Source organism: Mytilus californianus, unplaced genomic scaffold (genome assembly GCF_021869535.1).
Source record: "Mytilus californianus isolate M0D057914Y unplaced genomic scaffold, xbMytCali1.0.p SCAF_20, whole genome shotgun sequence".
NCBI lineage: Eukaryota > Metazoa > Mollusca > Bivalvia > Mytilida > Mytilidae > Mytilus > Mytilus californianus.
In genome coordinates, this window is record NW_026262669.1 from 2,792,267 (window position 1) to 2,810,948 (window position 18,682).

The window sequence follows — 18,682 nt, forward strand, 5'->3', positions numbered from 1 at the left end:
TAGTTGGCCCAATTATTATGTTCAATGTTTCAGGAGAAAAAAACTGTTTTAAGTTGACGAAAAGGCATATTAGAAATTTTTATTTCTATAGCGTTGTTTCTTGCATCCCAAAAAAGGCCAACAAATTAAGATTTTTAAACAATTTGACAACATTTTTCGAATTTCAATCACATTTAGGCACAGGAACATAGAGCGCAGGATTCGCAACACTAACTGTTATAGTCAGATATTTAAAATGTTATATCAAACATTATTGGAAAAGATCGTTTTTGTCGCCGCATGCGCTCTATGTTTCCCGTCCATGAAATCAATGTTATTTTTTCTGTATTCATTTCATTTTCGTTGAAAATCAAATTGAGTGCTATTTTTCACGTCACGGAAAAATGCAAGTACATGAAATGTTAACATATTTTCTATCTAATTATTGTATTAGCTATATTTGTTGTTATACTGGATAATAAAATCTAATTTGAAAGTATTGCTACAAATATGGGCTAATGTAGGGATTGATTGAAGCTACTCCTTTGACGATCTGTTTAAAACCCTTTTGGCCATAGAACTTCTAACTTTTTATTGTATATATGCATCTCAGGATTTCAAATTCTTACTAATAAGCGTTTCTGATTAAGATTTATCCATAAATTCGCAATAAAAATTCCAAAAATCGCTTTTAGACGAACACAATTTTATCATATACTTAGAGTAAATAACATATTTTTTTACAGTATGATGATAGCATTAAACTTACGTGAATTCCATATTTTCCTAAATGATGCTTAGCGGGCTGATACGAAAAATTTATAAACTGCTTCCAGCTATTATCGTATGCCTTTCCGTAACGTTATCGCATGGCATTCCGACTTTACTCGGCAAATTGTAGAAAATACACCTCAATGGTACGTTTGCAGTGAAAAAAACATAACAAAGTAGGATACAAAACAAATTTTAGGAAACAGGAAAATATATTATGTAAAATGGACAAACAAAAAGATACAATAAATGCATTTTGCTAAGCAGTTACTTTACAAATGTTGACTTTTCCAAACTGTGTTTGTTATGTTTTGTTGTTTTTGTTTTTATAGTCAATACAAAAGTATATTATACTGTTGTTTGTCTCCTTTTCTGAGGCATACGCTAGAAAGATTTCATATCGGATGTATTGCAATTGCATTCCGTCGTCCGTTAACTTTTCACTTTTTTGAACTTCTTCTTGAAAACCACTTGAAGGATCAATATATTAAACTGTTATTTTTCTCCATTGTTGAAGCATATGATTAAAAGATTATAACATGTTATTTTTCATATCGGATGTATCATTAGCCGTCGGTCAATATAAGCCCTCTAGCCTCGTTCCCACAATGCAATAATTTTCCATTTGCATGTTGGAATATTTCACAAAAAGTAACAGAAAACCAACATAATTCTCAATTTAATAATGGTAAATGATGACCTAGCTTAAATATTGAGTGACCTTCTTTTAATTTAACATGATTGTCAAGTTTACTTTCACTTTTACAGGTAAATTGTTTCTCTGATGCTGATTGTGAAAGCCAGCCAATGTGCAGCCAAGACTCGTAGGCTTCAGTTTGTGGCATTGGAAGACCTGAGCAGCTTAATGCTTATCTTCAAATATAAAATGTTTCTCCAATAAAGGAAAAGACAACACCTTTAAGCACTTCATGTTAGAAAACACGAACAAAAGTGTGTTTCCAAAGCATTGGAGTGCCTTACTGCCGTTTGCAGTACAATATTTCCAGGTGAAGGAGAAGAATTAGAAAACATGGTTTTACAGGCAACACAAACTCTTCTAAATGAAAAGGTAAGAATTTAAACTGTCAATATCGCAGTTAAACATGATTCATTAAAATCAGTTTTTGTAACATTTTAATTGATGTATTTTCTCATTGTGGGCAACACAACGAAGGCATGTTGTGAAATGCTTGGAAATTGTAAATTTGTTAAATAAATATAATTGCAAATCAATTTCTATGTTTGTTTTTTTTTATTATTGATTTTTACAACATTTTCTGCTCATTTGACGTCTACATTCGGAAATTGTCCGTCATGGAAAAACAGCAAAAATTGACGAATATACAAACAACATTCTATAATATTGAATAAAAAACTGTACTCTGAGTAACCCTAACCCAACCACAAAACATGGGGTGATATGTTGTGCTGTAAAATGAAAAGCACATCGTGTTTTGCTGGAATTGTTTTCTGCCGCTTAGGTTTGAACACAACATACAACAATCCGAGGAAAACATAGTACTTAACTACGTCGTTATAAGTCATGTTAGTGTGCATATTAAAACATGGTCCATAACTTATTAGATATACTAATTGGTAATCAAAATCAAAACCGGTAAGGAAATAGATACACAAATCATATACAAAGTTTTGGAGAAGAAAAGAAAAAAAAAACAGTTTCGAAAAAACTGTTTACTTAATAAAAAAAAAAAAACACTTTTGTTTTTTTTTTTCGTCCGCGCACTCTTTTGAATTTTTACAAACTACTATGTCCATCATCACTATTATCTCGTTATGTCCTTCTGTCATCTGGTTTGTTATGGTACTTTTATGATCCAAATAAGAATAACACAAATTTATTCGAGGTATAACATTAAACAACTGATTGATTAATAAATGTATGAGTATCCGAAAAGGGCCAATACATAAAACGAATAAATGTTTATTCCCTTTTAGCAGTATGTATATCTCTATTTTTGGTTCAACTGGCAAACCAGTTTTCAGGTTAACCTGACGTCGTGAAAGTTGGTCTTAAAAGCATTAGATATAAGATATAGTACAGATTACCATAAGACAATACCAACGATGAACGTGCAATGTTTCATCACCATTCAAATGAGTCTGATCAATAAATCCCGTCAATACCGTCTGCTCCGTCGTATGTTGTGTACATATTTCAACATGCTACACTCTCTGCATGTTTACTATAAGGACTGCATTAACAGGTATATGTTTCTTACATGGAACATGCTACACTTTCTGCATCTTGACTATAAGGACTGCATTAACAGGTGTGTGTTTCTTATATGGAACATGCTACACTCTCTGCATGTTTACTATAAGGACTGCATTAACAGGTGTGTGTTTGTTATATGGAACATGCTACACTCTCTGCATGTTTACTATAAGGACTGCATTAACAGGTGTATGTTTCTTATATGGAACATGCTACACTCTCTGCATGTTTATTATAAGGACTGCATTAACAAGTGTGTGTTTCTTACATGGAACATGCTACGCTCTCTGCATGTTTACTATTAGGACTGTATTAACAGGTGTATGTTTCTTATATGGAACATGCTACACTCTCTGCATGTTTACTATAAGGACTGCATTAACAGGTGTGTGTTTCTTACATGGAACATGCTACAATCTCTGCATCTTGACTATAAGGACTGCATTAACAGGTGTATGTTTCTTATATGGAACATGCTACACTCTCTGCATGTTTACTACACTAGTAACTCGAATTTAGCTTGAACGGACAAAAACGCATTAACGGCATTTAAAAAAGATTAATGAAAATTGAATAAAGATTGACAAAAATTAAAAATTATTTTTAATGCATTTCAATCCATATCAAATAATTTTAATACCAGTCAAATAGTTTCCCTTGCGGTCATTCAAGTTAATTTGAGATGTGGTTAAACTTCGTCAAACTAATTAGCCACGCCCCCGTTAAACGGAATCAAACTGATGTTAAGTCCTTTTAAACTTTAAAGCGTCCGCCTTTTTGTAAGGTAAATCACTCAAGCAGAACAGCATCCTCGTGTATCTTTCATTAATCCGCTCCGAGCGTTATCGATTTAAGATATTTTACTGGTGGTTAGTTTTATATGTGTTTTCCAATATTTATGTTATACGTAATGTTTTATATGTATATTGGAATGTATAATGTTATACAAGTGGTGAGACTTTAATAAAAAAATTGAATCTGAATATAATAAACATGCTTCACAATTAAGATAAACGAATGAACAATAGATATATAACTAAATTTATAAATATTGATTCACGATTTAAAAAGCACAAAGTGTTAATCTGTTAAAAATAAAATAGCTCTTTATATCAAATTATTCGTTTTCAATATTGCTTACTAATATGAAAACTCGTGGCATGTAAGTAAGGTATGGTCTTTAAAATATATCTGCGAAAAAATAAAAACCGGAAAGATAATAAGAAGGTCGTAATTGTGCTCATTACAAACCTAGAAGTGAAAGATGTTTTTTTAATCAATAGACAATAAGTTTTAATAGATGCATATTAGATTTTCGGTAAGAAAAAAACATTAACATGTATACCGACATTTAAAATAGTTTGTAATTAAAAACATTATTTTGTTAAATAATAAAATTGATCTAGATGAGCTTGACATTTGTTGAATTCATTTAGTAAACAGTTTCGTCCTACTAAAACTTGTAATTAAAGTAACAGCTCAATGAACTTTTAAACCTGTGTAAAATTGTAATACCGGTCACTGGTTAAAATGTGTGTTATTTGTGTAAAAGCAGCAAACGACAAATGAAATTTGAAGTGGGTTTACGAAGGGATTATCGTTATGTCCGCATGTAAAATAATTCTTGCCAGAAATGAACATTTGACGAACTGGACTGGCTATTAAGCCCTCGCACGGTCGGCCCTGGCCCAAAAGAAATATTTAAAAAAAAAACCTTATTTTTATATTTGCGGCATTCAAAAACGTTTTTAAGACCAAAAGGTAACTTAAACATTGTAAAGCACGTCGGATAAAATGTTTCTGTCATATAATTGTGTAAGGCATATTTTAGCGGTAATGCATATTTTAGCGGTAATTACTAGATAAAAAAAAATTGGCTATTCTAACTTCCCAAGTTTAATCTAGGTGCTCTCGTAGGCCACGTTTAATATTCAAATAAATTTCATTGGTCGGGATTTCATAATGTGTTATATGAAATTATCTTGAAAATAATTGAGGGAAAGGGCTGTTAAAGTGCGAGAAGAAAACTATTTTTCTTTTTGCGGAAACGTGAACGAAGGAACGTGCTACAAATAAAGACCTGCGATTGTTTGTCAATAACTCAAATTTACAAAATAGTAAAATATAGTTAATGATCAATGTAAAAATTATTGGAAGTTTTGTGATCATGACATCACCTATGTTATGTAGTATAAATACTCGAATTTGTCAATTATACCACATCTTCTTATTTGTATATTAATCATGTCAAAATACGAAAATGGAACAAATGTGGTGAAGTATTGTGTCCATGCATGATGATATCAAAGTCGCGTATAAATACGAAGAGAAGATGTGATAAAAACGTAAAAGAGACAGCAACTCAACCACACAACATACCAGAACGTGTACAGTTAGCTCTTGTGTGCATCCTTTCCTTAGGATTTGACTTTAAAAGATATTACTACTTTTGCCTGAACATACCGGAATTGTACTATTTTCTCGGAAAAGTAAGGTATTTATTTCCGGAAGCGTAGACTTTAACTGTGGAAACGTATTCTTTTTCCCAGGAAAGTAATGCCAAATTTTATATGAGCAGTGTATTTGTTTCAATGTCAGTATATAAAGCATTAACTAGTGTTGTTCATAACAAGATGATATGCAATTTGTGTCACAAATATAAGTGGACCTTAATTTAGTTTGAGATCAATCAGTTTTTGTAACATTTTAACTGATGTATTTTCTCATTGTAGGCAACACAACGAAGGCATGTTATGAAATGCTTGAAAATTGTAAATTTGTTAAATAAATATAATTGCAAATCAATTTCCATGTTTGTTTGTTTTTTACAGCATTTTTTGCTCATTTGACGTCTACATTCGGAAATTGTACGTCATGGAAAAACAGCGAAAATTGACGAATATACAAACAACATTCTATAATATTGAGAAAAAAAAACTGTACTCTGAGTAACTCTTACCCAACCAAAAAACATGTTGTGCTGTAAAATGAAAAGCACATCGTGTTTTGCTGGAATTGTTTTCTGCCGCTTAGGTTTGAACACAACATACAACAAGCCGAGGAAAACATAGTACTTAACTACGTCGTTATAAGTCATGTTAGTGTGCATATTAAAACATGGTCCATAACTTATTAGATATACTAATTGGTAATCAAATCAAAACCGGTAAGGAAATAATAGATACACAAATCATATACAAAGTTTTGGAGAAGAAAAGAAAAAAAAAATCGTTCCGAAAAAACTGTTTGCTTAATAAAAAAAATAAACACTTTTGTTTTTTTTTCGTCCGCGCACTGTTTTGAATTTCTAAAAAACTACTATGTCCATTATCACTATTATCTCGTTATGTCCTTCTGTTATCTGGTTTGTTATGGTACTTTTAATATCCAATAAAGAATAACACAAATTGATTCGAGGAATAACATTAACAAACTGATTAATTAATGAGTATCCAAAAAGAGCCAATACATAAAACGAATAAATGTATATTCCCTTTTAGCAGTATGTATATCTCTATTTTTGGTTTCAACTGGCATACCATTTTTCAGGTTAACCTGACTTCGTGAAAATTGGTCTTAAAAGCATTAGATATAAGATATAGTACAGATTACCATAAGACAATACCAACGATGAACGTGCAATGTTTCATCACCATTCAAATGAGTCTGATCAATAAATCCCGTCAATACCGTCTGCTCCGTCGTATGTTGTGTACATATTTCAACATGCTACACTATCGGCATGTTTACTATAATTACTACATTAACAGGTGTGTGTTTCTTACGTGGAACATGCTACACTCTCTACATGCTTACTATAAGGACTGCATTAACAGGTGTGTGTTTCTTACATGGAACATGCCACGCTCTCTGCATCTTTACTATAATGACTACATTAACAGGTGTGTGTTTCTTACGTGGAACATGCTACACTCTCTTCCTCTTTACTTTAATGACTACATGAACAGGTGTGTGTTTCTTACATGGAACATGCTACACTCTCTGCAAGTTTACTATAAGGACTGCATTAACAGGTGTGTGTTTCTTACATGGAACATGCTACACTCTCTGCATGTTTACTATAATGACTACATTAACAGGTGTGTGTTTCTTACACGAAACCTGATTCGACAGAGTTACGAGGAAGAACGAATGAAATATACATTGCATACATTTCACGGTTAACCAGATGTAGTTGTGACTGAACTTGATAACGATGCGCTCGTGTTAGAAAAAAAGGTGACATAGTACAGCCCAAGTTATCTAGATCCTTCAATCATTGTTCTAATTGCCGACTAAATGATCGCCAAATAAGCATGTGTATCGATTCTTGACTATTCAGATCGAGCAGAACTTACACTTATGACATTGGTTCTTACTATTGTACTAATCAAATGGAACTACTTTGATGATTCGGCCAAAATAGCCTTTTCAATATTGAATTGACCTTCATTTAATGAATCATATATTGTCTGTTATAATGTGAATACTTGTCAAAAACATAAGTTGAATAAATTAATTATATATTTGTTTTCAATTTGACATACAATAAAAATATCTTCATTCTTCGACTTTCGTTTTCAACCGTCAAATCAGTTGTCAGTATCATTGGGTCTCACAACCAGACAGTAATATATCAAATATAATTACAACAGACACGTGCAACATTTTAGCATTTGTACAAATGAGGCTGGACATTTAATTGTATCTAAAGATGCAGATCATGCAACACCTCTCAAAACACAGTAGCACAATCACTGAATTTTCTACTCTTTACACTACACATCCACACAATCTTATCAAACAAAAGTTTTCCTATTTAATAATTGGTCGTTCGATAAATATAATTGCAAATTCATCTGCTCATATAAAGCCTTGTTCTCAAACGAGAAAGGTAAATATGCTAGATATACTTACTAGAGATGTAATGAGATGATTATAGCCATACATTTTCTCATTGAAAACATGTATGCACGTTTCTGCATTAGATTTATCGACAGATTGTAGGTATTCATATGGGCACCAATTGTGCCCTTTTAATCGCATTATTGTTCCTGTACTGTAATGAATCACAATTTATGGCCAAACTCAGTAAAGACCAGTCTAAATTCCGTTTAATTGATAAGTTCAACAACACTTACCGCTATTGTGATGATTTTTTTTTCGTTAGATAATCAAGAATTCTCTAAATATACTGTCAAAATTTACCCACAGAACTTACTTTAAAAAAATCAAATATAAACAGCGTCATTGGCCTCATTTTGTACATTGTCAGTCTACAATATTTCCCATTAAAACTGCATTATCAAATATTAGTGGTAATTCGTAGCATATATTCTGTAAACACCCCTTACTCTGTTAATACCTGATAACAATTCTAGCTTAACGATAGATAATGGCTTGATTTACAAAATGTAAAGCAGTTAGAGTAGGACATGAATGTTATGGTCAGTAGGTGTTGATCTATCGTAAAATTTTCAGAAAAACCGGACAACCTTAAATGTCAGTTTGAGCAAATTTCGTAGTTATTTTATTTCGATTTTTTTTGGATAAAAAGTTACAAAAAAGTTCAAATGACTTTTAAAGGCGATTTCTAACCCTTTTTTTATAATTTTTGAGGGCCTAGCCTACAGGGCAACTTGAGGTTTTCTCATCTCTTATCGTACGTCGCTGTTGTCTGTAAACTTTTGCGAAAGTCTTGTCCTTTGAAATTACACCCAAAACATATCATTCTTATGATATATAGATAAAGAATACTTGAAGAGACACAAATACACTATAATACAAAATAAGGAACACACAGCAGAATAATAATTTGATTTTGCGTTTTTACTTGAAATGTTATTCTTATTTTATTGTAACCATTTTACGCGAAACAAACAGTTGAATCATGATACAGCTTCTGCGGGGCCTCATGTTTTACTGTTCTGGTCTTAATCTTGAAACTTCGATAAATGGATAGAAAGCAATATAACAAATCTAAGTTATTTGTATTGAAAACTATTATGGATAAATCGAAAATGTAATAGCAAAAATTACTAAAAGACTAATAAAGCAACATTGCCGAAACTGTCTTTTGATTCCATATAGGCGTTTTGCCCTTAAACGGGTACTAAGGGAGACAGATTTAAATAACCACTGCTGTTTTGTCCTTATCCCAATTATTGAATTACTTATATATTTCTTATTTATTTTATCTTGTAGCTACATATAACAAATTCTTTATTAAGATATGTTCACACTACATGACGACTGTTACACAAAACTCGCCTTTATAGGGCAATAACTATAATAAGGGGTCGTCAGACCAATTCAAACCATGCTGACTTATTCGTAAGCTTGTCTTGCTGATAATTTTTGTAATTTAACAAAAACGCAAAAAAATGATTGAAATCGTCATTAAAAGGCTGTAACTCTTAAAAGGAATCAGCTGACGAGTTCAACCAAGTTTATTTTTTTGTACATCTTGTGTTGCTGATATTTTATATTTAATGTTTCTATCTATTTTATTTCTCAAGAGAGCAAATACATTACCTGATTAAATGTTAAAGCTAAGTTTCAGGAAAATCGGCAACTATGCGTGACGACCTCCCTACATGAAATGGTTGGTAGTTACAGAGAATTGGTCTTAACGTTTCAAACCAGTGTTACGTTATTACGCCTAACATTTTAAGCTATATGCTGAAAAAGGCCATTACAGAACAACCAAATCCATTGCAGGTCAATTTTGCCTAAGGAAGTTGGAACCGTTTTTTCGTTCAACCTTCTCAACATAAGCATGATAAAAACGGGAAATTTATATTAAGGACATTTTATAAATAATTTCATTCCCAAAGCATTAACTACACATCTGATTAAGTATCTAATCAGTGCTAGTAAAATAAATCAACAGCTTATACATTTAGTGTGTCCGAAACGATTATGTGGATTAACCTTCATCGAGAATGCTCAATCTTAACATACGAACGACTGTGATGCAAACATACGGAAGTAAGAGTTAATTGATAAAAAAAAATCAACAAACAATATCGTTAAATCTATCTTATGTCAAACTTGCCTGCTGAAGTTGAACGTTAGTTTCTTTCAGATTTCCTTATATGAGAACGTATTACAGTTTTTTTAAATTTTAACATTAACAATCAAATGTCAACACCTTACTCTCACAATGGCAAAAACCCATTTAAATCTAAAACACAACAACTAATTAGAAAAGAATAGGATAAAGGGTTCTATTTTGAATATTTTAAGTGTAATGTATGAACTCATTAAAAATATCAGGTTGAAAATGTATGCGTGTGAAGCACTTTCTTTGATTGACCTCAGGAAAGCTTACGGCAAAAGTTTGAAAAACAAGGATGTAAAAGTACGGTGGAAAATAGATATCTGACGAAAAGGGCCCTAAAATAACAGCCAAATCAATCTTAGGTAAACTTTGCCTGATGTTGTTTCATTCTAAAATACAGGGTATTCCTTAGGATAAGATGGTGAAACATTTGTCTAAGACCTCAAAGTTGGTGAAAATAAAAGATTGTTCTTCGTTTTTAAATGTTATCTTTCATAAGCTAGTGCTGTCGTGGACTTATCGTCAATTCGTTAAAAAAAAATCGAGATTGATGTATGATGACAATGTTTAATAAATATGGTTAACACTTACTAACCTAATATATTTACTGATACATTTTTTTACACATTTCAGTACAGAAAATGCTGTTATCACGAACATCTTTCATGGTCACGCACACTTCGCTGATGTAATCCAAAACAGAATACAGAAATAGCAAAAACCGATTTATCAATTTTTAAATATTTTCTTGCTATTTTTGACAGTTTAATTATGTTTCTTGAGTTGTTTGATTCAGTTACTCTACGATAGCTATAAGATGATATGTTAAATTGCTATTTTTATTAATTGTCTAGTGCAATATGTAAACTCACAAAAGATACCAGAATTATAATCACCAGATGATATACGATTTGTTTGAGAAAAACAGCCGTGTTGAAAAACAAGTGTCTTTTTCAGTAAAACAAGTAGGTTGTCAAATTGCGATTTTTAAACTATCTGAACACTGAACATGTATATAATAAAAACTGTCAGGGTGGCTGATCCATTTCCAATTATATCAATTGCCCAAGTCGTAATAGTTTAGGACTGGTTGAAGTAATCCAATCATTAAGGAAATCCGACGTACAGAATAGAATATTGACTGACGTACTTATATGTCAAAGTCTGTAAAATCGAAATGCGCTGTAATTTTTGTTTACGAACAACGCTATTCTGGAGGTCAGATCAATACCAAATGATGCATGACCAAGTGCCATTGATTACTTTCGGAATGCCACTTTTTTATCATAAAGTACACATTTTAATCGAACCAGACGATTATCATGCATTAGTCGTGTTAGTATAACATCAGTTTCAAGGACCTTATTTTTTTTTATAATTAGCAGACTCGGTATTTTATAAGTAATTGCTTAGTAATTCATATATCCAGTAAAATTAAGAAACACTAAGTGTTTGTATAATATTGCCTATTTAGTCAAGACGATGTATTCTTTGCACTTCAATTGTTTTATTCTTCTTATGAAGATGCAATACAAAAGTCTAAAAGATATAGTATTTTTGTATCAATCTATTCTTTCAAGTTAATATACTTATGAAATTAATAAAGTGCTCTTTTTATCAAAACATATAATCTGATGCAATAGTGAAAATTGGCAGGTTATGGCTTACATCAGCAAAACATTTTGTTATTCTTTGACCTAATAAAGTCATTTCTAACGTTCGTGATAGTTGCATGCTCTGTTTCGGATTTTGTTCACAAACAAATGCCCTTCTTTATAAACATATGTCTGAACTGAACATTTTTTAACCACAATTTAAAAACTCTCCTTTTTCATAATATATCAAACCACTAGTTTTTGTAAGCAATGTATTACGTGCCTTACGATAAGAGTAGTATAAAAGGACATACATATTCGAATAGAATTTCACATATTCTACTGATCAAGTAAAACCACGATAATGTTGACTATACTTTTAGTTTCACTTGTCGGATCCGTTTCGGCGTATGGCAAAGTAGGTCCATTGTTAGGAGGACTTGGTAGTAGTGGAGTTGTCACAGGTGGATCACTCATTGGAGGCGGTGGAGTTATTGGTGGGGCTGGTGGAATTGTCAGTGGTAGTGGACTTCTGATAAACAATGGTGGATTAGGTGGATTAGGTGGATTAAGTGGATTAGGTGGAGTGATCGGAGGTTTAAATACAGGTAATTTGGAATTCACCATTTATATTATCAATAATTTGCAATTTTTGTATTACTTTGTGTTTAAAAATCGCTGCAATTCTACTGAATATGTCCATTATAGGAAGGTAGACGTCCCGATGAACGCAACATTACAAAAAAAAAAACGCACTGGTCGCACGCAATTTGCCAAGTGCTTATCTAAATTACCAGCTAGGCATACAACCTGATCGATTGTTAGTCCCTGTTGGCATCATCAGGTTTTTCCTGAGTTCCCCTTTCATAAATTAAAGATTTTTTAAAAATCTGAGGTTCACACTCCATCGATCAAAGTTAAAGGAATAAATTTGATTAAGGTCATATTTGGATCCATTATTAAATTCAATGGAGAAAAAAAAGTTTCAAAATGACGAAAAGGCATGAAGGAAAATGTTATTCTACAGCGTTGATGTGTACATCCCAATAAAGGCCAACGAATGAAGATATTTGCGCAATTTGACAAAATTGTCCAAATTTTAATCACATTTAGGCATAGGAAACATAGAGCATCTGGGGCGCAGGCTTTGCCAAACTTACTTTTATAGTCAAATATTTGAAATGTTCTAGGAGACATTACTCGAAGAGATATTTTCTGTCGATATAAATGATATATGTAAATGTTCCTGTGTTTATTCACTTTTCGTTGAAAATTAAATTGAGTGCTAGTTTTGACGTCACAACTTTGTTATTGTATTAGCTATATTGGTTGCTAATCTGGTCAGGAATTTCTAATTCGAAAGTAGTGCTAAAAACAAGAGCTAATTTGGGGATTGATCGAACCTACTCTTTTGTCTGTCTGTTTAAATCCCTGTTAGTCACATATAACTCCTAGCATTGTATTGTATTACAATATACGCATCTCTAGATGGTAAATGCTTACTAATGAGCGTTTCTGATTTAGATTAATCAAGAAATTCGCGATAGATAAGAATTCCAAAAATCGCTTTAAGATAAACTCAATTTCATTGATTGTTGTTTCATTAACCAAGTATACGATATAATAAACATAATATAACATCACACATTTTAATTGAAATATTTGCAAGACTTATCTGTCATATATTCATCTATCTGTGTTCTTAAATAATATGTCTCTTTCTTACAACACTGTATCTAATTTATAATGAATATGTGCCTTATACGAAAAAAAAAAACGTTGTAGCTGAATATAAATTCACATAACATGTCATAGACTAATGACATTCGTCAAGTGCTGATTTAATTTACCAGTTAGGGTCAGAACATGGAGGACTGAAAGTTCCCGATGATATACTCAGCTCAATGTTATATACCTCGTTGATAACATAAACAATTGTGTAGAATCTACGGTTCAGACTCAATCAATCAAAATTGACCACAGATACATTTGTCTATCTGTTAAAGTTCGTTTTCGTCATAGAACTCTAAACATTCCATTGTATTTACACATAGGTAAATTCCGAAAATTGCTTCGGTCAAACACAATTTATCAAGTTTATATTCCACCAACCAAGTATACTATTTAATATACATGACGACAAATCTTGAAATTGATTTATTTACAGGACTTGTTGGTGGAGGTCGACCATGGTGCACATGTAGTTTGAAATGTGCTCCAGGACAAATAAAACTCAACAAGAACTGTAACTTGGCACCTCTTCTTCCTGGTAGATTGAATACTTGTTGTTCCTTATTGCCAGGGTGGGTAACCAACCAAAATTACGGTCTTTCACTTGGTGGAGCTGGTCTTATTGGTGGTGGAGGTATTGTCGGTGGTGTAAGTGGTATTTTAGGAGGTGGTAGTGGACTTCTTGGTTCCATTGGTGGTATCGGAGGTCCAATTGGTGGTGTTGTCAGAGGTTCTGTTGGTGTCATTGGAGGAGGCAGCAGTGTTCTCAGTGGACCAATTGGTAAAGGAGGATATTATTAAGTATTTGAAATGTAAGTTTGTATTTCTTGTATATATATGTTCTATCACATTTATTATTTCCTCTGTGTATTTGCGGTGTACGTACAACGTCAATCATATATACTTTGAGCAAGACATTTTGCTGGGCATGCATACGCTTGAATACTACGACGTTCGAAGAATACAATTGTTGTACAAAAACCGTTGTTTTTTTGTTTCTTTCTTTGGCAAAAAAAAGTAGTGTATGTGAGCTTTCAACTTCAGGATTTTTTCTTTATGAAACCTCATGTAGAAGTCTACATGGCGTTCCTTGAAACTGTGTATTATCGATAGTACGTGCATAGTCCGCTACACATGCAATTAGAGAAACTCTGAGCAATGTATTTTTCTGTTCATTATGAAGGAGAGAATCAAGTGTTTTCTGCCTTGAATCTATCAGATGATTATTATGTGGGCATTGCCTGATCTATGTGCTGTTTAATTGAATTCGCTGCAGAATTAGCAATATATATTATAATGTCTAAATTTTGACATATAGTTCACAGTCCGATAGATTTGTTGTATCACACACATAAGTGGACCTTCACTAAAGCATTGATGCCTATTTTTGTTTAGATTAGTAATATCGATATGCTGGAATTTTTTACTAACATTTTAATTGGTGTATCTTCTTATTGTAGGTAACACAAACACGAAGAAAAACTTGAAATGAAATGCTAGAAGTTAGTAAATGTGTTTAATAAATATAATCACAAACCGAATGTCATGCTTGTTTGTGTTTTTTTACAATCACATTTGATTGTTGGCCGTGTAGTTTATATTCTGTTATTTTTACCAGCATTCTACATTAAGTTACCCAAACCTAAATGTTGTGCTGTTAAAAGGAAACCGCACCCTGCTCCACTTGAATTTAGTTTTTTGTGTTTAGGTGTGAACACAACATTGTTTAGCTGAGGAAAACATAGATCTAAACAACTTTGTTATAAGCAATGTTAGTGTGCATAGTAAACATGTTAGTTGAACTTAGATGAAAATGTTTTTTTTGCGTCCTTTTTGTTCATTTTGCTCTTCAACTGATTCAGTTCTTACACAGCCTTGGCTTTAAAATATTCGGCTTTGAGAGTTTCTGATGAAGGTTAATCAAGAAAATTGGAATTGATTACGTGGTGTTTTCATTTTTTTTTTGCAAATAACATCTTTTTTTAAAACACAGACACTTTGGTTTATTTCATTTTTACTTCAGGTTAATTTACCATCATACTATAACAAACAGATTTCCATGTTTGTTTTTTGTTTACAATCACATTTTGTTTTTGGTTGTGTAATCATCATTTGGTTAATTTGACCTCTACATTTTGAAGATGTTGTACGTCATGGGTAAACAGAAACTGAAAACGACGAAAAGACAAACATCATTTTACATTTAGTTACCAAAGTCGAACAAACACACTTGAGTTGATTTGTTGTGCTGAAAAAAAGGAAAGCACATCCTGCTCTGCTAGAATTTAGATTCTTGCACTTAGGGGTGAACGCAACATAAAACTAGCCAAGGAAAATATAAAACTAAACTACCTGGTTATAAGCCATGTTAATGTCCATAGTAAAACATGATACATTATTAATGAAATATTCTTACTAATAATGAAAATTAGAGGGGTAAGTAAGCAATTCATTAACAACAAATATAATATAACTTGTTAAGTAATTATAAGAAAAAAAGTGTCAAAGTATCCCATTTTACTTCTAGATAGACATGATAGAGACGTACTTAAACAATATCAAGATTTAACCAATGTGGACAACTAATTAACTCCAGTCATAAATTGAACTATCGTAGGCAATTATTGTACACACCCATGTATTGTATAAGACCATACGTTCTCCTTCGTGTTTTTTTAATATTTTGGTGGGTGGGCTGCAGTATCATTGACATACCCAAAACCCCTTATTTTCTATATTTAAATGTTGCTCATAACAAAATGTTTGTTCCATTCCTGTAATCAAATGTTTGATTTTTACACTTAACATAAGAAAGCCAGGGATTCATAAATACGGAAATAAGAGCTAATTGATAAAAAATTAAAATTACTAAAGAATATAGTTTATATGAAAATAAAGGTGTGTGGTATAATTGTTAATGAGACAACTATCCACCGAAATTCAAATGAAGTGGATGTAGGCAATTATTGGCAACCGTACGGCCTTCAACAATAAAAACCATATTGAAAAGTAGGCCGTAAAAGGCCTCGACATGAAAAACATGAAATAATTAAGTTTATCTTATGTCAAATTTGCCTTAGGAATTTGGAACCTTAGTTTCTTTAAAATTTTCATATATGAGAACTTAGAAAAATTTTTAACATAAACAATACAATTTCAACACCCAACACTCACTATGGGGAAAAACCCAATATGTTAAGGGGTTTTATTTTAAAAATGTCATGTGTAATGTATAAACTAAAAAAAAGACAATATCAGTTTAAAAATTGTATGCTTTTGAAGCACTTTCCTAGATTGACCTCCAGCAGGAACGCGTAGAGCAAGCATTTAAAAAACCCAGAAAAGTACTGAAGAAAAATAAATGTATGACGAACCGAACCCTAACATAATAGCCAAATCAATGATTGTTCTTCGTTTCCAAATGTGTTCTTGCATAAGTAATGCTGTTGTGGGCTGATCATCAAATCCTAAAAGTTTACTTCGAGATTTATGTATGACGACAGTGTTTAATAAATATTGTTAACACTTACTTACATCAGACATTAAATTAGAAATTTGTGTTTACACATTTCAGTTCAGAACATGCCGTTATCACAATATCTGTCATGTTCACTCACACGTTGCTGATGTAATCTAAAACAGAAAACAAAAACAATAAAAAACCGATGTATCTACTGTTAGATATTTTCTTGTTGTTTTTGACAATGTCATTTTTTTTTTTTAGTTTTTTGGTTCAGTTACTCTGCGAAAGTTCTAAGATAATAGATTAAAGTGCTTTCTTTCTAAATTTCTAGTGCAATATATAAACTCATCAAAGATACCAGACTTAGCTTATAATCACGAGATTAAATACGATTTGTGTGACAAAAACTGCGGTCTTAAAAAATCATTGTCTTTTTTAGTAAAATTTAAAAGCGCTGTAGTTAAACATTTTGTTCAACAATAGCGTTATTTTTGGAGGTTAGATCTATATCAAAAAGCAAAATCCCAAAAAAACTGTCCTTCATAAAATGGAAAAATCAAAAGCTGAAACACATCAAACGAATGGAAAACTACTGTCATATTCCTGACTTGGAACAGGCATTTTCTTATGTAGCAAATGGTGGAATACACCTGGTTGTGTTGCTAACTAAACTTCTCAATTGCTTGACAGTTACATATAAGTCCTTTATATTGACAACAATGTGTGAGGAAAACAAACAAACACAACAGGTAAAAAATTCAAAATTTGGGGTACAGCAATCAACATTGTGTTATAATCTTGATCATTATACAAACAAAGAAATATATCAACAAAGAAAGACGAAATGGGAATAGACATTCTATAGACAAAGTGCATACGCAAAAATGAATACAAAAAATGACCATAGCACAATAATGCAATGGCGGGATATATAAATACCGAACCACGCTTAAAGTATATTATCAAAAATGGACTAGCCATTAAAGGTTAAAAATATGCAAAGACAAACAAAAATAACATTATAACACTTAAATAAGGCAATAAACAACGTCAGTACCTATAATTTAGACTTCAAGACCATCATGTATTGTTTTTTGAATATTTATCAACAAGGTCTTGGTATCTTCTGATGAACTTTATTAGAAAAAGGACGAGACGTTATCGGACATAACCCTTGTTCATCAGCTTTCTGCTCAGACACTGGTGACGTTTTATAACGTCTAAGTAGCCGCTTCAAGCTCTTGAATACCGAATGAGTTGGACCATGCATAAAATTTGTATATGGCTATTAAGGTGGGGAAAATTTATAATTTCAAAATTAAAATCGTCTCGTTTGTTACAGATTCTGGTACTGAGATGACCGCTTATCTCATTTTCGAGGTATCAGTCTTAAAATGTGGCGGAGGAAAGCCGTGTCTGTTGTTTCTTTAATTGCTAGATCTGAGGGATATATAAATGGAACAAATCAGAAAAGTTTGGATTGTTAATAGAAAAACATCATCAATATATCTGAATGTGAAATTAAATGATCTGGCTTCTTTGATTTTATTATTTTTGACAAGTGCCTGAAGGTACGTCGACTCATATAAAAATAAGAAGAGGTCGACAAGGAGAGTCGCACAGTTCGTTTCCATAGGAATAACGACAATTTATTGACAAAGTCTACCTGCAAATTCAACAAATATTTTGTCAATAAGAAACGTCAAATACTGTTCATTGTGTTTACTATTAACAAAATATACCGTATGATATCCAAAAGCAATAAATGGATAGTGTTTCCTACTATCTGTATATTAAACAGCAGTGTGGATTATTTTTTTTAAACGATTTTTCAATTTCAGATG

At 32.0% G+C, this 18,682-nt stretch overlaps 1 protein-coding gene across 18 annotated transcripts in view; it reads left to right on the forward strand.

Annotated features, from left to right (window-relative positions):
* Positions 1-18,682, forward strand: part of LOC127731700 (uncharacterized) — a 220,832-nt gene that overhangs the window by 78,092 nt on the left and 124,058 nt on the right. For 7 of the 18 annotated variants that reach the window (XM_052240486.1, XM_052240493.1, XM_052240489.1 and 4 more), the window contains one exon: positions 12,109-12,207. The exons of 5 other annotated variants lie outside the window; for them this stretch is intronic. In XM_052240486.1, coding sequence (XP_052096446.1) covers positions 12,109-12,207 — 99 coding nt within the window. Of the gene's footprint in view, positions 1-12,108; positions 12,253-14,009; positions 14,188-14,835; positions 14,917-18,682 lie in introns of those variants that run through there. 6 more of the 18 variants (XM_052240484.1, XM_052240490.1, XM_052240502.1 and 3 more) reach the window with 2 other exon arrangements.